The sequence below is a fragment of the Sebastes umbrosus genome, chromosome 17 (genome assembly GCF_015220745.1).
Source record: "Sebastes umbrosus isolate fSebUmb1 chromosome 17, fSebUmb1.pri, whole genome shotgun sequence".
Lineage (NCBI taxonomy): Eukaryota > Metazoa > Chordata > Actinopteri > Perciformes > Sebastidae > Sebastes > Sebastes umbrosus.
In genome coordinates, this window is record NC_051285.1 from 22,236,792 (window position 1) to 22,254,667 (window position 17,876).

Consider the following 17,876-nt stretch of genomic DNA (forward strand, 5'->3'; position numbering starts at 1 on the left):
GCAGGAGTCACTTTGCGTCTTTATTCAGGAAATAGGGTATGAAAGGAGGTATATTCTCATAAACGCGCAATGTTTTGTAATCAAATTAAAAGAACTATTCTAGATTTTTCTTAAATTTAGTTTTCGGACTGTCTTCATGTTCAACAGTCCTCATCAAAAGCAAGACACCAACTAAGAGGTGAGCGCTCTGACAACAACCGGGAATAGCAATGGGAAATACCTGATTTTATCCTCTTCTTTTGCAACATTGTACTTTATGCTATTTACCTTTTGCGGACTAATATTTGAAAATAAATTAATAAAGAGTCAAATAAAACAATGTAGTATATTAGTCCTCAAAGGGCAAATGAAAAGACATTAACTTTCTTTACTGTATAAGCCTTTATTTGTAAAAAGTCTGTTGTTTGAATGATAACCCTTTTTATACCACATACTTGAACACCTTGTATTTGTAAAAAACACATTTTGTTCAAACACCTAAAAAAGCTGATTGACACTATAACATTAATTTGCACTGACAAAAAAAAGAATACAACTTCATACTACACAAATGTTGATTCCATGAGTACTGATACTCCAAATGAAATCAAACACCTTATTAAACAACTGAATCAAATAAGCGCCCAATGTGAACAAAACAATTACAGTACAAAAAACCAAATGCATTTTTTCTTCCAGTGCCAGTATATCAGATGAATTACATTTCCTTCTTATGATAAAACAACAACAACAGTAAGAATAACAATCCATAACAAATGCAACAAATACAAGAAAATCAGAAATGAACACAGAAATGAATCAAATCATTTTTACTAATTCATACTGAAAAATAAATGGGCTGTTGGTCTTGTGGGTTTTCCTTCTTTACGTTGCCAATTTTTATAAAGTGTTGGAAAATCTTTCTGGTTAAACATGAGATAGTCTCCCTGGTATGCTCTTCCAAAGAGGGAGGTGTACTGATGTGTAACTGGGAATCAGCACAGCTTCTCATCATACAGTAATCAACAACAGACCATAATCAGAGGCAACTTATTAAAGAGAAAATACAGGGAACACCCACTCAGTGTGCAATCACATGGCTTACGTTCAGATGCTACTGGCGAGCATCCTTTACATCCTTTGTAGTTGAAGGGCGATTGATGTTAATGCTTATGCTGAACCTGATAAAACTACAGCATGCACTTGGTGCATCTATTCCAAATTGTGTGATTTACAGTAAATACATTGTATAGAAGTACATATTCATAATTCGTACGAATCACACCATGTACGTCTTCTACGTTTACATTTTTTTTTTTCCTCCAGTTTTACGAACAGTTTGTTTCACAAAGATTTATAGAGCTGGCTGTAAAACAAGTGCAATTTGAGCATGTAAACACTGGATCTTTCTTTTTCCTGGCTGTGGAGATGAATCGGATGGCGTGGAGTAAAAATATATGAAAATAAACCTTTCAAAACTCAGGTCATGCAAAACAAAACCTACAAGGTACAGACAAAATAATGAATGCACCAGCAAAAGTTCTTCCAACAGCGAGGAGTCTGTCAGCCTTGTTCTGGTGTTTGGTGGATGAAATTGTCTTGCATGTTTGCGGCCCACTCTTTTGTTAGGGGGTTAGCCTCAGTGCTATTCATAACTCACAGGACGGTTTTGTGTTCACAGGATCGGCCCATCATGCATATCTTTTATCGGGGGAGTTTTTATCTTTGCATTTATCAAAGGGGACAATTTCCTATCGATACCCTCACATAGCTAAACATCAACTTATCCTCATACAATGGTTCGTATGGTGTCTTATGAAAAGTTTTTCCTCACTTTCCGTGCGTTCTCCTACGAATTTCACGCAACAAGTCTCAAGTTCTGCTCGACAAATGATAAAATCAATTAAAGAATTTCAAAATAAACTTGCAGTCTGTTCAAAATAAACTTCCGTCTTTACAGGAAACAATTTGGTTAGGATTAGGAGACAAAACTACTTGGCTAGGTTTAGGAAAATATCATGGTTTGGGTTTAAATAACTCCGGAGGTAGCGTAACTTAAGTACAGAAGCTATGTGTCAATTTCTGCTCGATACATTTAAAAAAATAAACTTTCGTCTTCACAGGAAACAATTTGGTTAGGATTAGGCAACAAAACTACTTGGTTAGGTTTAGGAAAAGATTGTGGTTTGGGTTAAAATAACTCTGGAAGTGGCGTAAATTAAGTACGGAAGTTATGTGACAAATAAATCAACATTGAACTTCTGGTTTCACACGAGATACGAACAGCGTTCTCCTGACCCCGACCTCTTCCCCTCCGCGTTTGCCGCTCTTTATACTTCCTTGTTCTCGATTACGTGGATTACATACAAATTGATTTTGTGGGATATATACGAATTACAGTGCATTACTTTTTCGTAGCTACGAACAGTGCATGAGACCAGCCTGATTTACTTCCCGGGGACAAGACCGCACAGACATCGACTTCTATTGTTAGCAAGTGAGCAGCTGCACTTGGGCAATTGGCTAAGTGCCTTGCTCAAGGGCACACGTGACTGTCTTATTGAGGAACAGGAAAGAACATCCCACTCGCCTTCTTAAGGCTATCCTGCTCCTCTAGCCTCTATAAGCCAGCTAGCCGATCATGCCCTTAATATTTGTCGTAGATTCCTGGACGATTTGGTGATTGGTTGATGGCTGAGGTAAACGCTGCAGGTACACTGTGCTGAAATCCGCCGCAAACCCTAAATTCGGGTATGGTAAACGGGAAAGCCCAACTAGAGAATTTCATTCAAGATGGCACCATCCCATTTGCTGACAGTGAACCAAGGCATAGTGTAATTTCCAGGGATCTCCGGCAGCATTAGCATTAGCCTTGTTCTCGAGGGAGCAGGTGAACCAATGCGAGCTCAGAGCCACCAGAAACTCCTTCACTGTGAGAGGACTTTGCATTGATTTCTCCATTATTTTGTTCACACCATGTATTTCTTGTGTTTCATTTTTTTTTTTTTTTCAGGTTTCGTTTGCAGAAGTATGCCAATGCTAGAGAAGCTGTCCATGCCATTAGCAGTGAGGCTAGCTGGTATTACGAACTGCCATGTTTTTGTTCATGCATTAAGAACTATTAAGTGAAAGATATCATATTTACAGTACAATTCACATGTAATTACACATATACACTAGAGGCAAGAAAATTCACATTGAAATCAGTTCAACACTTTTTTTTCTCCTCCTCTGCTCCTTGAACATATGTGTCAAAAGAAATCGGTCTTCTCTCTTGTATAAGCAAATATCCTAAAGGAAAAGCATAGAACAGAAGATCCTCACAGCTTTTGGGATGAATGTGCTGATTTCATGTCCAGAAAGCAGGTAATACATGTTCTGAGTGAAATGAGAGGTGAGTATATTTTGCGAGCAATGCAAAGGGCTGCTTATGTTTCTCCTCTGTATGTGTTTGGAGTACTTTAAAGATATGCATCAACTATATATATATATATATATATATATAAAAAACAAAAGTTAATACCTGAATAGGCATGTTTGTATTCATTTCTGGGAATAATCCGACCTGAATGAGAATCTGATACTTGTGTTAGTTTGCGTTACAAAATGTTAAGTGCAAAGTTGAAACCACAGAGTAGATGGATTAGGCTTCTTTCTGGTCAAACATGTTCCATTGTTTTAGGTAAAATAACAATTATGGTTGCCCATATCTTTACAAATAATCTGTGCTTGTCTTGCACTGGAACAAATAGTATCCTCTAGTGACTCTACTCTTACCATCATATTGCCTTTGAACAGTTTGGCAAACTGTTAGTGTGCAGACCAGGATGAAATGATGCAAAAAAACTACTTTGTAAAGGGTATTATTTGAATGAACTTGTATTCATTATCCACTAACTATTACCGCTTTCCATTATTTTTATTCTAAATGACAAGGTTACCTGAAAGTGTGAATGTGCACCTCGGTAATCACCACCTCAAAAGTGCCTGAATACCCCTGACTCAGACGCTTCTATCCACATCTAAAGGCCCTGACACACCAAGCCGACGGTCAGCCGTCGGACGGTTTGGGGCCGTCAGTGCGAGTCCGTCGGACAACTTTCATTTGGTGTGTCCTGCACCGTCGCCTCTAGTCCGCCCGTGTCAAAGTTTTTTCGGCCGATTCAGCATGGCAGCGCCTGTCGGTCACTTTGTTTCATATATGTATCATAACAACGGCTTGTATATCCGCTGTCCTTTGTCTTCTGGTTTATACTTCCTGGTTCACGATTACGTGTTATTTCATCTCACGCAGGCGCAGAACATACGATGTAGTTGGCCGTCGGCTGTAGTCTTTGCGGTGTGTTCGAGTGCAAATTTTTGGCCAAGTCAAAGGCGACGTGCGGCGACGCAACTGGTGGCCTTCGACGCCACTAGTTCTTCGATGTCGGCTTGGTGTGTCCCCAGCTTTATACACCCTTGTGCCAACCATGGAGTAATAGATACTGTGGGAACACAATCAAGATCTACTCTTTATCTTATTGCAAAAACCAATTGGCAGAAAGAGAATCACATCTCGTAATTACTTCATTGCAGCGTCTCAAATGAGAAGTTAGAATTGCAGCATGCATATCTCAGGGATGTCGATTGTTAGTTAAAGGGGAACTCCTCCGATTTCACTCGCCAAAGTCTGTTTACAGGTCTTGGGGGGGACTGCATATGTGGAAGCAAAAGTGGTATAAAGCCTTTTGTGGCTCCAGATGGAGCCTTGTGAAGTCTGATAAATGTCCTCAAGTGATGTCACTTGAGTCAGCGCCGGTCGGGTGTGAAGACTGCAGGTTTGACGATGAAATAAATCTGGGGTTGTGGAGTTAGAAAGAGGTGAGCTCACCGGACCGCTCCTCAGCTCTGCTCGAGGCTATCGCGCTCGAGGCTACATTAGCCGCTACTAGCATAACACGTCCACGTCGAAACAACGGATGCTACTGTATTCAAGTTCATTGCATTTCAATCTCGACTCGCTTCCTTTTGGCAACTTTTTGAAGAACTCTGAATTTGTGCACGTGTGCCACCGTTTCAGCTTTAACCAGTCACTTGACAGCATATAATACTGAATATGTATTCTCTATATAACACAATAGAAAAGTTAAATTGTGGCACTCGTTGACTCATTTTTCATAAACAACAACAAATTGACTTTCTTCACATTTATCACTATGTTTTGGTCATGTAATCCTTTGGACCTCACAGTTGACTGAGAGACAAACGACAGATTGTTCAGCTGCAGACAGAAACATAACACTCAGCTCAGTATGTCGGCCTATTACTCTCATCCCGTCTTCATGTACATTTTTTGAGATTACTGGATATTTAAAGGGGATCTTTTTGTCTCTTTTATTTTTTTCCTTTTGCTTCTACAGTACAATGACGACTATGCATCAAATTTAAACAAAAATAAATACTAAACTTGGGCCACATCACTGCACAAACCTTCACTCTGACTTACTGAGACAAATTGGTTTCTGATCAGTATTCCTTTTTCAAGACATCTTATGCATACTACACCCTGCGCTCCAGAGGGGAGTGGATATTTCTGATGATAAATTGATTGCTCTGCAGCCCTTCCATCTTCCTCTTGTCCCCATGTGTTTGTGTACTGTATATGAAAATGTCCTCTTTTCCATTCGTATTTCTCAGGAACCATGCTGCGCTGCGTATTCTAATGAGTCAATCGTTTTTGTTGTTGCTACGGGACCCAATGCTAGATTTGGTTGTGTAAGTAATGCTCAGAGCCTCCCAGTAGAGCCTGTTGTGCCTGAAGTGAAGATGACACTGAGGAAGATGCTGATCTGCACTTCAGCTGATGCTAAACAGGCACGGGAGGATTTTTTAAATGTGTTTTATTCCCTACAATGTCCATCTGCCTCAGTCATGGTAATGCTCTGACTTCACCTTAAAGGCCCTGACACACCAAGCCGACAGTCGGCCGTAGGACAGTTTGGGGCCGTCAGTGAACGTCCATCGCCTGAGATTTTTCAGTGCGTCCCGCACTGTTGGCTCTAGTCTGCCCGTATTGGAGGCTTTTCGGACGATTCAGCATTTTGAATCGGTGGCAGCGGCGTCCGTCAGTGAGAGAAATCACTCTGATTGGCGGTTCAGCTTAAACGAATCAATGCGCAAGAAGAGAAACAGAGAGCAAGCACAGAAGGCTCTTCTCACTTCTCATCCGATCATTCCAATACACGGATATTTTCTCAACAACATCTGGAATGAAGCTAAGTGGTGAGTGAAAGTGGTGAGAAAATGGTCGGCAAATGTCACTTTGTTTCTTGTACGTATCATAACAACGGCTTGTATATCCGCAGTCCTCAATCATCCGGTTTCCCTTTTTGAATGACGAACTACCCCGACCTGCTGGTGTGGAGAGTTATTTCATCTCACCAAGGCGCAGAACGTACGTGGTTGTTGGCTGTCGGCTGTAGACTTTGCGGTGTGCAACTTTTTGGAAAAGACAAAGGCGACGTGAGGCGACGCAACTGGTGGCCTTCGTTGCCGCTAGTTCTTTGACGTCGGCTTGGTGTGTCTGGGCCTTAAGTTCTTCAACTGTTATCTGGTGGCTGATTTGGATTCCACAACCTATAAACATGTGATTATCCAGTCTAATTTCCCAAAAAAATGTCAAGGTCCTACAGTACTTTTTTTTTCTCCTTTGCAAATGAACCTGAGCAGTGGAAATGCAGTGTGTGTCTGTGTGTGTGTGTGTTTCAGAGCAAAACAAAACATCAATGCATATGGATTATAGGCCTTTTGGTCGTTATTTCAATTCATGGCTATTTATCACACATCCCCCCCCCCCGAAGAATCACTACATCGTTCCTGATTAGGTTGATGTATCTGATCCTCGGGGGTTTCGGAGTATTTGTGTGATGGCACTGATCGCGTTTTGAGTGTGAAATGTTAACTCCTTCTGCTCACGTCTTCTGCCACATCACTATCCCAATCAAATAATCTTGCCTTCACGAACTGCGACTCCAACACGAATGCTCAACGAACGAACAAAGAGATACCGAATGACAACTGGTCAAACTGCGGGCTGATATGTTGACTCTTTTTGAATATAAATACATGTCCTCACATCTTTTTGCTGTGGTCAAACGAATCACAAAAGCAATCCTCCCATTTTCCTATTAGCGAAAACACAAAGCAGGATATGACGTCAATGAACTCTGCGTCTAAAGAGCATGAGAATCAATCAATAGGAGGAAATAAACAGTACAAGTATACTTTCATGAGAATACTGAATGATAGAATGTATAGAATATGTTTTTTTTTTTTTTTCACACAATCAAAATGAGTAATGCATACCTTTGACTCTTTTATCTCATAATGCCCTAGCTCTAGAACATGTTCCAACACTCTCTGAAATCACAGTATTTTTCAAGACAAAATCATATCTACAATAATCAGCACTTGTTTTCAACCATAATGAAAAATACCCCCCCTCCCACCCCCACCAGCAAGGACGTGTTTCTAAAAATAACATGAGAAGAGAAAGGAACACAAGTTTGCGTTGACTCTGGTGCGGGAATGCGGCGGTCAAACATCCCATCCACACAACCCCTCTAATGGAGCCCATTAGGCCAGAGCTGATGTCTGATAAAGAGAACGATATCACTTCAAAAAACCCAAGGAACAACACATAATCCAAACAAGGTTGCTGTACATAGTAGAACCGGAGATTTCCGTGCATGTTATCCATGGGCGATGGGCGGGGTCGTGGGGGGTCGGGTCGGCGGAGGGGCGGGAGGGGGTGTCAAGGATCTCACTCAGCTGACGAGCCACCACTGATTTCATGAGCTGCAGTAGAGGATTTTTGATTACAATAAGTATCAATAAAAAGTCGATGGGACTCTGAGACATCTTTTCTCTCTCAAGAGCTTCTCACTTTCTCGTTTTTTTTTTTTTAGCAAAAATATCATGCAGTCTTTAGTTCCAAAAACCCCAGGCGGGGTCTCGTGTTTGTTCGTTTGTTTCTTTCTTTCTTTCTTTCGGGCGGAAAAAGAAACTCAAAGCCTTGAAATTCTTCTCTCACAATTATTCTTAAACATTCAAGTCATCCTATTAATACTTTGTACAGCAGAAAGGTCCTTCAGATTTCACACGTGTATATATAAATATAATATATATAAATATGCATATACATATGTTCAACTTGTATATGTGTATACATATTTTGGAACTGTATCAAAGCCAATTTAATGTGCTCTCAAAATATGGCCCATGATTCCTAGTGGGATGCACATCAATTCACATAGTACAACCAGTAGATTAGGTTGAAAAATCCAAAGGTGATAGGGAAAATGACCCGGGACCACTTGTCAATGGTGCTAACATCTGACAGGTTTGGGATTTTCAACTTGAGCTTGGAGGAGCGTCGTCGTAGCCGACAGTTGGCCCGGCTCCGCATGGCGCTCCGGTCCAGCGAGTGGTGGCTGAAGCCATCTCGGGGCGCCATGGGCTTCCTGAATTGGACCCCGGAGCTGTCGAAGGACATGACTGAATTCCGAGAGTCACTGACGCTGCTCCCCACGTCAGAAGGCATCACTTCGTTGTTCATCTCCAGTGTGGTGAGGAGGATGTTTCCGTAAGCATCCACCTGCGAGGAGAGGCGAAAGACACAGAGAGTCAGGGGGGGCTGAAATGTCGAGCAGTAGCCCCAAAATTCCCCCAGTAATGAAACTTAATGTTAAGCCCCCCCTCCCGTCCCCAGAGCTGTCAAAATGCAGGGATGATATGGAACGTCAAAATAGTTAACAAAAATTTCTTTACACAGATATATCTATTAGTGACTTTTCACTTGCAAAAACACATCTGACTTTACTGTGAGGGCTGGCCTACAGCTGATATGATTTCTAAATACATGTACCCCAACTTTTCTTTGTTCCTCGAGATACAGATTTCTTCGCTGTGTAAATGACCTGAAGGTGTTGGTTTGAAACGGCACGGAAATGGAGTCCTTGCAATGTGAAAGAAAAATGAAGAGAACATTAAAACGGCTATAAAATTCTGGCAAATAAGCACATTTTCTCAAAATTACACAATGCATAACACATAAAGTTAACAGTAAACAACTTTTTTGTAAGCATAGCATTTAGTTCTTCACACACACAAAAAACAGGTTGGGCTTCATTCACTCTGTCCACTTCGGCATCTACCAAATCAAATAACCGACGCCTGTGCATTTTGATGTTTTGTCAAGTTTAGTTTGAAAATTAAAATACAAGGTAGCAGAGTGAGAATGAATGAAGCCTACAGCATAAACATAGACAACAACCTAAATAAGAAATGAGAATGTTTACACCACCGTTGAGCCTAGATGAATTCGCTATCTCAATGAAAAGGGCTATGCTCGATTAAAAAGCAGTCAGTGCTTGAGGTAGAAGCAATGGATGATGGTAGGTGAATACGTATTGGGCTATGGTGGCATCAGTATGCATTTGGAAGATTACTTCAGGGAATACTGCATGTGTGTCTGTGGATAAAACGGCTATGGCTAGAAAATCTTATGTGCAGAGCCGTTTAGTACTTGAACCCTGACTGACACGGAGAGTAAAAAGAGAGGTAGTAGATGAAGATGCAAACCTGTTCCCTCAGGCGCTTCTCTTCGTATCTTGTGCGCTCGTTGTTGGCTTTGTTCAGCCTCTCATTGATTTTCTTCTGTTGCGCAGGGCCCCGGCCAAAGAACACGTAATTTACAAAGGCATATTCGAGCAGGGCCAGGAACACAAACACAAAACAGCCCATGAGGTAGACGTCGATGGCTTTCACATACGGAATCTTTGGGAGAGTCTCCCTAAGGTGGGTGTTAATTGTTGTCATGGTAAGCACCGTTGTCACACCTGAGTACAGCAGCACACACAGACACAAAGAAGTTATTTAGACATCATCTGACCTATACGCTACTGTAGCTCAGAGATGGAAGAAGTGTTCAGATCATTTAGTAAAAGTCAAAAATACAGCATTAAAAGTAAAGTCCTGCATTCTAAATTTGTAGGTAAAACTACAAAACATATACATTTATTAACATAAAATAAAAGAGCAAAAGTGGTCATTAAGCAACAGATTGGCCCCTGTCGGTGTAATATTTTCATTAGGGCTGTCAATCAATTAAAATATTTAATTGTGATTAATCGCACGATTGTCCATAGTTAATCGTGATTATTCGCAAATTAATCACACATTTGTTTTATCCGCTCAAAATGTACCTTAAAGGAAGATTTGCCAAGTATTTAATTCATGGGAGTGGGCAAATATGCTTGCTTTATGCAAATGTATGTATATAATTATTATTGGAAATCATCTAACAACACAAAACAATGACAAATATTGTCCAGAAACCCTCACAGGTACTGCATTTAGCATAAAAAATATGCTCAGTGTGCTGACTTGACTATGACTTGCCCCAAAACTGCATGTGATTATCATAAAGTGGGCATCTCTGTAAAGGGGAGACTCATAGAACCCATTTTCATTCACATATCTTGAAGTCAGAGGTCAAGGGAACCCTTTGAACATGGCCATGCCAGTTTTTCTTCGCCAAAATTTAGCGAAAATTTGGAGCGTTATGGAGGCTCCTTCGACAAGCTAGTACAATATGATTGGTACCAATGGATTCTTTAGGTTTTTATAGTTTCAAATGATAGCACTATCTTCACTCTAGCTTTAAAACTGAGCCTGCTGCAACCTCTGGAAGATCAACATTTCAAGTTGCGTTAAAGAAATTAGTGGCGTTAAAACAAATTTGCTTTCATGTGTTATTATCGCGTTAACTTTGACAGCTCTAATTGAAATACTACTTATCACTCCACATAGGACATCATATTTGGACAACATGGACATCAGCGTGTTTACTGTCAGTGTTTACACAGCACTAGTTGACTTGAATAAAGTTGACAGTTTCATGTGCCAGTAAATGCAGACAATGCACGCAACAACACTGAACATGTGACATGCTGTTAGTTCCGCTGGGTTTTAACAGGGACAGTTGGAAGTATAATAATGCTGTGGCGGTGGTGGCTGTGTCTTACCCAGGGCCACCCGAGCTGCAGAGGCATCATAATTGATCCAGAAGGAGACCCAGGAGAGGATGGTGATTAAGATGGACGGCATGTACGTCTGCAGGATGAAATATCCAATGTTCCTCTTAATCCTGAAACTCAGCGAAAGCCTTGGATATGAACCTGTAAAAGAGAAAAGGATGGAGTGATCGTTTGGAAAAGAGCAGGGGCAGAGTGAAAACACATCAGTGAAAAAAAAAGGAGACAAGGTGGAAGGGGGGGGGGGGACGTTGGCACAACTTAAGAGTTCCAAAGTCTGCACTTTGACAACGCGCAGGGTAGTCATTTCTCCATTTGTTCAGATGGAGCACTTAATTTCCCCAAAGCGATGGATTCCTTTCCAGGGACAAGTTCGATTCCAATTAAACATGGCAGAAAGTCGCAAACACGGCAGATTTTTCTGCAACCCCCTATCTCAGCAGGCAGCTCCAGCATCCCTCTGAGAATTGTCACAGAGAGCTGCTCTGCTTTTCTTTCGCACTTTCTCTGTCCTCTAAACATTACCAAAAGGGCATTTTAGAGGTGCATAATTGCAACGCATGCCTTTACACTAAAAGAGGAAAGGAAATATATACAGTACGTGGTTGCAAGGTGGTAATTCCATTGTGCATTTTGCAGGGGAAAATATCAGCGTGGTTGTGCCAAGACATTAATTGGTCTTTTGACTGCACTTTAATTTAAACAACCACAACAATACGATGCTGATGCAAACAGCAATATACACATCAAGGCAGGATCTCTCCGCTTCAGCTATAAGTAGATATTTACGAGGTTGGAAACAATACAAATTGCTCTAAATATAGTTAAATTCCATTCTGTGCGTTCTATCTACAGTTTTATTTCCAATATGTCACCAAAGAGAAAAAAAGGCTTCAGATAAGCGTGATGGTTTTAATCTAAAAGGCTATTTGCTATGGGGGGAACACACAATGATGAATGACCTCATCATCTCCAGGTTCCTGTAAATCTTTTAATGAATCAATACCTTAGCATACATACTTCATCAAACCCGAGACAAGTGGCTTAGATCACCCAAGTACATCCCAGATTAATGGCGGCGACAAAAGTTCACGGGTTTCATTAAACTCAAACATGAGAATCACACTTGATTTCTACTTTTGTCTTTTTTTGGTAGCTGAGGTTAAATAAAATGAGACTTACTGTTACTAACACGTCACTTTTGGTTGCTTTATTTGTCTTTTTCACTTTTGAACTTGTCTAAAGTCTGTGCACCATCTCTATATACTGTAGTATGTCAGAGATTAACATATAGAACTGAAAGCATACTGCATGCCATCACCTCACCCTAGTCAGTGATGATTGTCAGTGATTTAAGTCATGATTCTATTAGGACCAGTGATGATGAAATATGTCAGAGAGCATTTACTGGAGCTGTCACGAGTCAAAGTTTGGTACTTCAGTTGCACTTTGTTTTTTTGTTTTTTTGCAAGTCAGTGCACATTTTATAAATATGTGGAAATGGCCACCTACAATCTGCTGCACCGAAAAGGAAATTGTCTTCCTGCACGACCCAAATATAATCATATTCCCCGCAGTGACAATGACGTATTTACTGAGGCTCCCACTCACAGAACTCACATTGGCGACACGGATCCAGAGGTGTTCATACAGTATGGAAGAATATTTTTTTGTATGCAGTGGACACTCTCCGCCTAATTAGAAGCATTTTTCTACAACAGCCTTACCTGTAGTAAACATGACCTCCCTGGACACCAAGCGGATGTCTACAATGGAAAACTGAGGTAACTCTAACTTGTCGACTCCCGTCACAGCGCTGTCTCCTCCTTGCCAGAAAAATTTGATGTCATCTGTGGTATATCCGTCTGTGTCGAGGTCAGGGCAAATTCAGGGTGGAGAGAAGAGAGAGGGAAATTAAACGTGTGGTGAAGAAGCAGTCATTAAAGATAACCATGTTTCTATTTATAGTCTATTCCATGTGTATGGAGAATGAGTGGAGGTTGCTTTGACAAAACAAACACTTATTTACAGTAATTCGGAGCTAAGCAACCTCACAACATATTCAGTCTTGGTATTTTTATATATTGACTTTTGGAGGCCATTGCATTGCAAGAATCTGTGACTACATTCTAAAATGGCTAGTGTCATCTTAATCTTAACCCATCGTAAAAAAGGAAAAAATATGTAGGCAACGAAACTACCAGGTTAGGTTTAGGCAACAAAACTTTTCTGTTAGGTTTAGGCAACAAAACTACCGGTTTAGGTTTGGGCAACAAAACTACTGAGTCAGGTTTGGGCAACAAAACTACTGAGTTAGGTTTGGACAACAAAACTACCGGGTTCGGTTTGGGCAACAAAACTACTGAGTTAGGTTTGGGCAACAAAACTACTGGGTTAGGTTTAGGCAAAAAAACTACTGGGTTAGATTTGGGCAACAAAACTACCGGGTTAAGTTTGGGCAACAAAAAGACCGGTTTAGGTTTGGGGCAACAAAAAGACCGGTTTAGATTTGGGCAACAAAACTACTGAGTTATGTTTGGGCAACAAAATTACTGAGTTAGGTTTAGGCAACAAAACTACCAGATTAAGTTTGGGTAACAAATAGAGCGGGTTAGGTTTAGGCAACGAAATGACTGGGTTGCTGTCGGTTTAGGCAACAACACTACCGGGTTAGGTTTGGGCAACAAAACTACTGGCTTAGGTTTAGGCATCAAAACTACTGGGTTAGGTTTAGTAAAAGTGGTCAGATGTTGGGAGGAGATGGGGTTTAAGGAGAAGTATTTTCTCCAGTAGGACCATGCAAAACCAAAGACAGCAGTAAAACAAAAAAAAATCATTCAGTGGAAAACATTTCTACCTAAGACTTAAATCTGGCCTGCAATCACATGCTCCACTGTCCAGACTCTCGTGGAGCTTTATATCACTGCATGCATTACCTGCTGCATGAATATTTATTAACATGTGTCACTTGGTATGGCGCTCCCACTCATTCTCGACTGGCAGCGCAATTGAAAGTGACCACAGCAGAAGATTTACGTCAATAGGCCAGTATGCATTCACTGCAGAGCAATTCCTCAGTCCGGGAAGTGTTACTACATTTCACATTCTACTACCCCACGTCCAGACCTAGATGGCATTAAACTCACTAAGGGACCAGGATTCATTACCATTAAATCTCCCTCTGAGGTTACAGGGTAAGGAAATGTGACATTGTTCAAGAAATTGAAACAACTGCCTGCCTAATCAATCAAACTGATGTTTAATGTGCATGACTCCCACTAGTGCAGAGAATTCCAGGAGCATAAACAGCAGATATTCTTGCAACTTTTTAAATTGGTGGCATATCCATATTTCATTGCCTGCTGATGTCCCCGAGGGTAAACACTCTGCAGTTTCATCTTGAACAACAGCAACCACAAATATCTGCTGTATTGAGCAAGTGGGTTGATTGATGGAGTGGTCGATGAAAATGATCAAGCAAATACAATTTTTAATTACACCACTAGCACATTTTTCTCCTGGATATTGATTTATCTAAATTAAAGCATTTGGAGAAAAAAAAGACATGAAATGTCAATAAAATTATATTGTGTGATATCATGTGAAGACTGATATTTTATCTTAATTTCATCCTTATGTATGTACCTGTTCAACAATGACTTCTCAGATATACATGCAGAACATTCCTTTTAAGAGTCAAGCTACCAGTTCACGAGCACGATACGCATCTTTTTTAATTCAATTATGATCTTAAAGGGTTACTCCGCCGATTTTACATATAAAGGCCATTTCACCAGTCATGGGGAGTACTACTCAACCCCTGAAAAGAGTTGGATCATAACTGCTGTGGGTCGATTTTTTTTTAAAATACAGAACAAATCTGGAACAGAATTGACCCTTCGCTAAGTCTCACCCCTCGAACGCAGACTAGCCAATCATAGCATAGCATCAGCCAGCTCTGACCAGGGTCCGACAATTAACCGGCTCTGCTCCATAGACTCTCATGCAATCGTTTCAGATTTTCTTAATTTTCAGGCTGGTTTTGTGAATTTCGAGCTAGTCATGGTTAAACATTGTGCTTGGTGCACAAGTAATAGTGATCGTTACTCGAAGAGGTTGGAAAGAGATATACGTTTCTAAAATGGTTTACGGCTTTTAGCTGGTATCACGTGTAGTTGTCCAGCAGATTAAATGATCAATGGCCAAAATGTCCATTGGGAAATATGCCAAATAAATAAATGAATTGATTAACAGCATATGAAATAGCTTAATATTGTAAGATATGTTGCCAAGGCAACTAATCCAGTACAATTTAAGTTACTGTATCTGAGGACAAACTATTAGATACTATCTTATTGAAGCAAACATCTGGATATCTACATACTGACCACATCCTTAATGAATCATTCCTGATTAACCAGGTGCTAAATGACACATAACCAATAAGTAATCATTACTTCCTTGTTACTTACATATTAGTTACTAGTTATGTGTTCCATATGCAAATATTCATTGAAATTATTATTGTGGATGTGATGGGTGAAACTTATGTAATTTAGGGGCTCATATTGAAGGTGAAGTAAGGTCCCCAATATTTATGTTATCATTTTGCCTTGACCACTCAAAGACCCAGTGGTGGCCCTGTCCATCTGTCATACTGAAGGAATAGTAATCAATGCACATCATCAAGTACTATGATTCCTTCACTATTTCTCAAGGCAAGACGTCAACTGCAGAGGTCAAACGTATGAAAAATGGCACGCATTGGCAAAGACGTCAAATATTTCACTAATGGCACCGCTAAATCATTTCACACAAATGTATTTACCACAAAAATTTCACTTAATTACATGTCATTTTCAGAGGTGAGGATTTTAAGATCAGTACAAACAGCTTTCTGGCAGTCATGCTTTATTGCGTTTTTGAAGGCTGCTGTAAGTTCAGCGTAAAGATCTCTGTCATGAGAGACAAATACTCACAGCTTTCAATTTCCAGGGTGCAGTTTTGTTCATCCAGAGGGTACCTCCTCAAGTCCATCATGCAAGCAGCAGTGGTGGTTATTCTAAGAAAAGCAGACAGAGATTTAGGTGATATCACAAAGACGTGGATACACAAGAACACAGACAAATGTGTGTAATGTTTTCCCACAAATGAAGGAAAAGAGGGAGGTCATGGTGTGTGACAGATTAACTTTAATATGTTGCACAATATGATGAACCACCAGTGTGTCTGGCACTTACTCAAGTTGCACTTTCAGAGTAATTATTTTGTGGCTGTTTGTTGAAAACATGAAAGCACTGCAGCAGTTCAATAATTCACGCCAAGCTTTTAAACTTATATTACTGAGAAGACATTTTTCCAATATCGCATGCATCTTAGTGGGTTTCAATGTGTAGCACATTCGTGGTTCAGGGTCGTGGGAGCTGCAGACTCTGCCTGTGTACATGTGGCAAACCATTGCTCTCTTGTATTAGAAGAGATAGTTTGTTTTTTTGCGGGGAATTTTCCACAGTATTTTTCTTCCTTTTCCAGAGACTCTTAAATATGATTTATTCTTCATGTTTCTGTGAGTAGTCTGGAGAAGTATTTCCCTTTATATGGATCGCTAACTGCTCAGCATCTGCGATTTTGTCAATGCAGGTTATTTATTGCTAGTTCCAAGATATGCATTTCTGCAAGGTGGCTTTAGAAAATATGTATGCATAGCAGTTTATTAATATCAATAAATCCAGTCGCCCAGGAAGAAAAAAAAAACAGCTTTGGCTACAAATTACACATGTAGGGGTCTTTGGCATTTAACTGAAATATTTACCGGTGCAGCACATTTTAGTAATTACATTTCTGCTGTTCATACCAGCTGCTATGTGTTCATCATACTAGCTTTCATTCGCTTACTGCCCTCCTGTGTAAATGAAATAGAAAAATTAATTTTCAGCTCATCATCTCGGTGTCAGGAGCCACCAGCTCGTTCCCCCAGTGGCTCCTGACACAGAGCATGATGAGAGTAATGTGAAGTTTTACCCTTTAAAACACGTTTCGCATTTTTGGATACATTATCAATCATGTTTAAGTCAAAGCCACCTATTGCTGCTACAGCGTGTGGTTTTACATTGACGCTGTAGAAGAAAATGTGCACCACCATCTACAGTACATAGAATTAGTATTACAGTAGATAATAAGCTGTTTGCATTGGAAATATATTGCTTGAACACAGAGTTTGTAAATTGGTCATGGTGGGGTGAACAGAGTGCTGTCGGCGGGTAATTGGAAAACAAAATATGTTCTGTTAAAGCTGATTGGGCCAGATTAACACAAGCATGTGGGGCCTCTGGCTCCATGATAGCAGGAGGCACCAGAAGGGTAAAGAAAATAATACATAAACAAATTGTGTGACAGGTATATATTTATTATTCACAATGACACTGAGCTGCATTCTGCTGCACAAGCATTAAGCTGCATTCTGCTCTGCTCTACTGTACCGTACCTCCCTGCTGCCTTGCAGTGCTCCTCTGCTCTGAGTATACAGCAGGGCTACAACTGACACACACTGGGAGGAGATAGCATCATGCCTAATTACATTAATACCAAAGGTCACTTGCAATCATGATTTTTCCAGACAAAAAGTTGAAGAAAAAAAAGCTCTTTTCCATAATGTTTCTCTTCGGAGCGGTGGACGTCGGTGTGAATAAACGGCTATGTTACTAGCTACTATACATAGAGGGGAAAAAAAAGAAAACAGAAATCTTTAATGTGAAATAACCAAAATTGTTTGGCACTGAATCCAAATGTAATGATCCTATCATTCAGAGTAAGAAGCCGATG

The 17,876-nt window shown here is 40.3% G+C and overlaps 1 protein-coding gene across 2 annotated transcripts in view; it reads right to left on the bottom strand.

The window, feature by feature from the left end:
• Positions 1-7,039: 7,039 nt before the first annotated feature.
• The window catches only part of gabrb4 (gamma-aminobutyric acid type A receptor subunit beta4), a 63,632-nt gene continuing 52,795 nt past the window's right edge, over positions 7,040-17,876 (bottom strand). The window contains exons 5-10 of one of the 2 annotated variants that reach the window (XM_037748838.1): positions 16,034-16,116; positions 12,782-12,919; positions 11,046-11,198; positions 9,601-9,857; positions 8,885-8,974; positions 7,040-8,614 (exon numbers count right to left, since the gene is read on the bottom strand). In XM_037748838.1, the coding sequence (XP_037604766.1) occupies positions 8,261-8,614; positions 8,885-8,974; positions 9,601-9,857; positions 11,046-11,198; positions 12,782-12,919; positions 16,034-16,116 (1,075 nt within the window). In that variant the 3' untranslated portion in view covers positions 7,040-8,260. The remainder of the gene's footprint in view (positions 8,615-8,884; positions 8,975-9,600; positions 9,858-11,045; positions 11,199-12,781; positions 12,920-16,033; positions 16,117-17,876) is intronic. The other variant, XM_037748840.1, reaches the window with a different exon arrangement.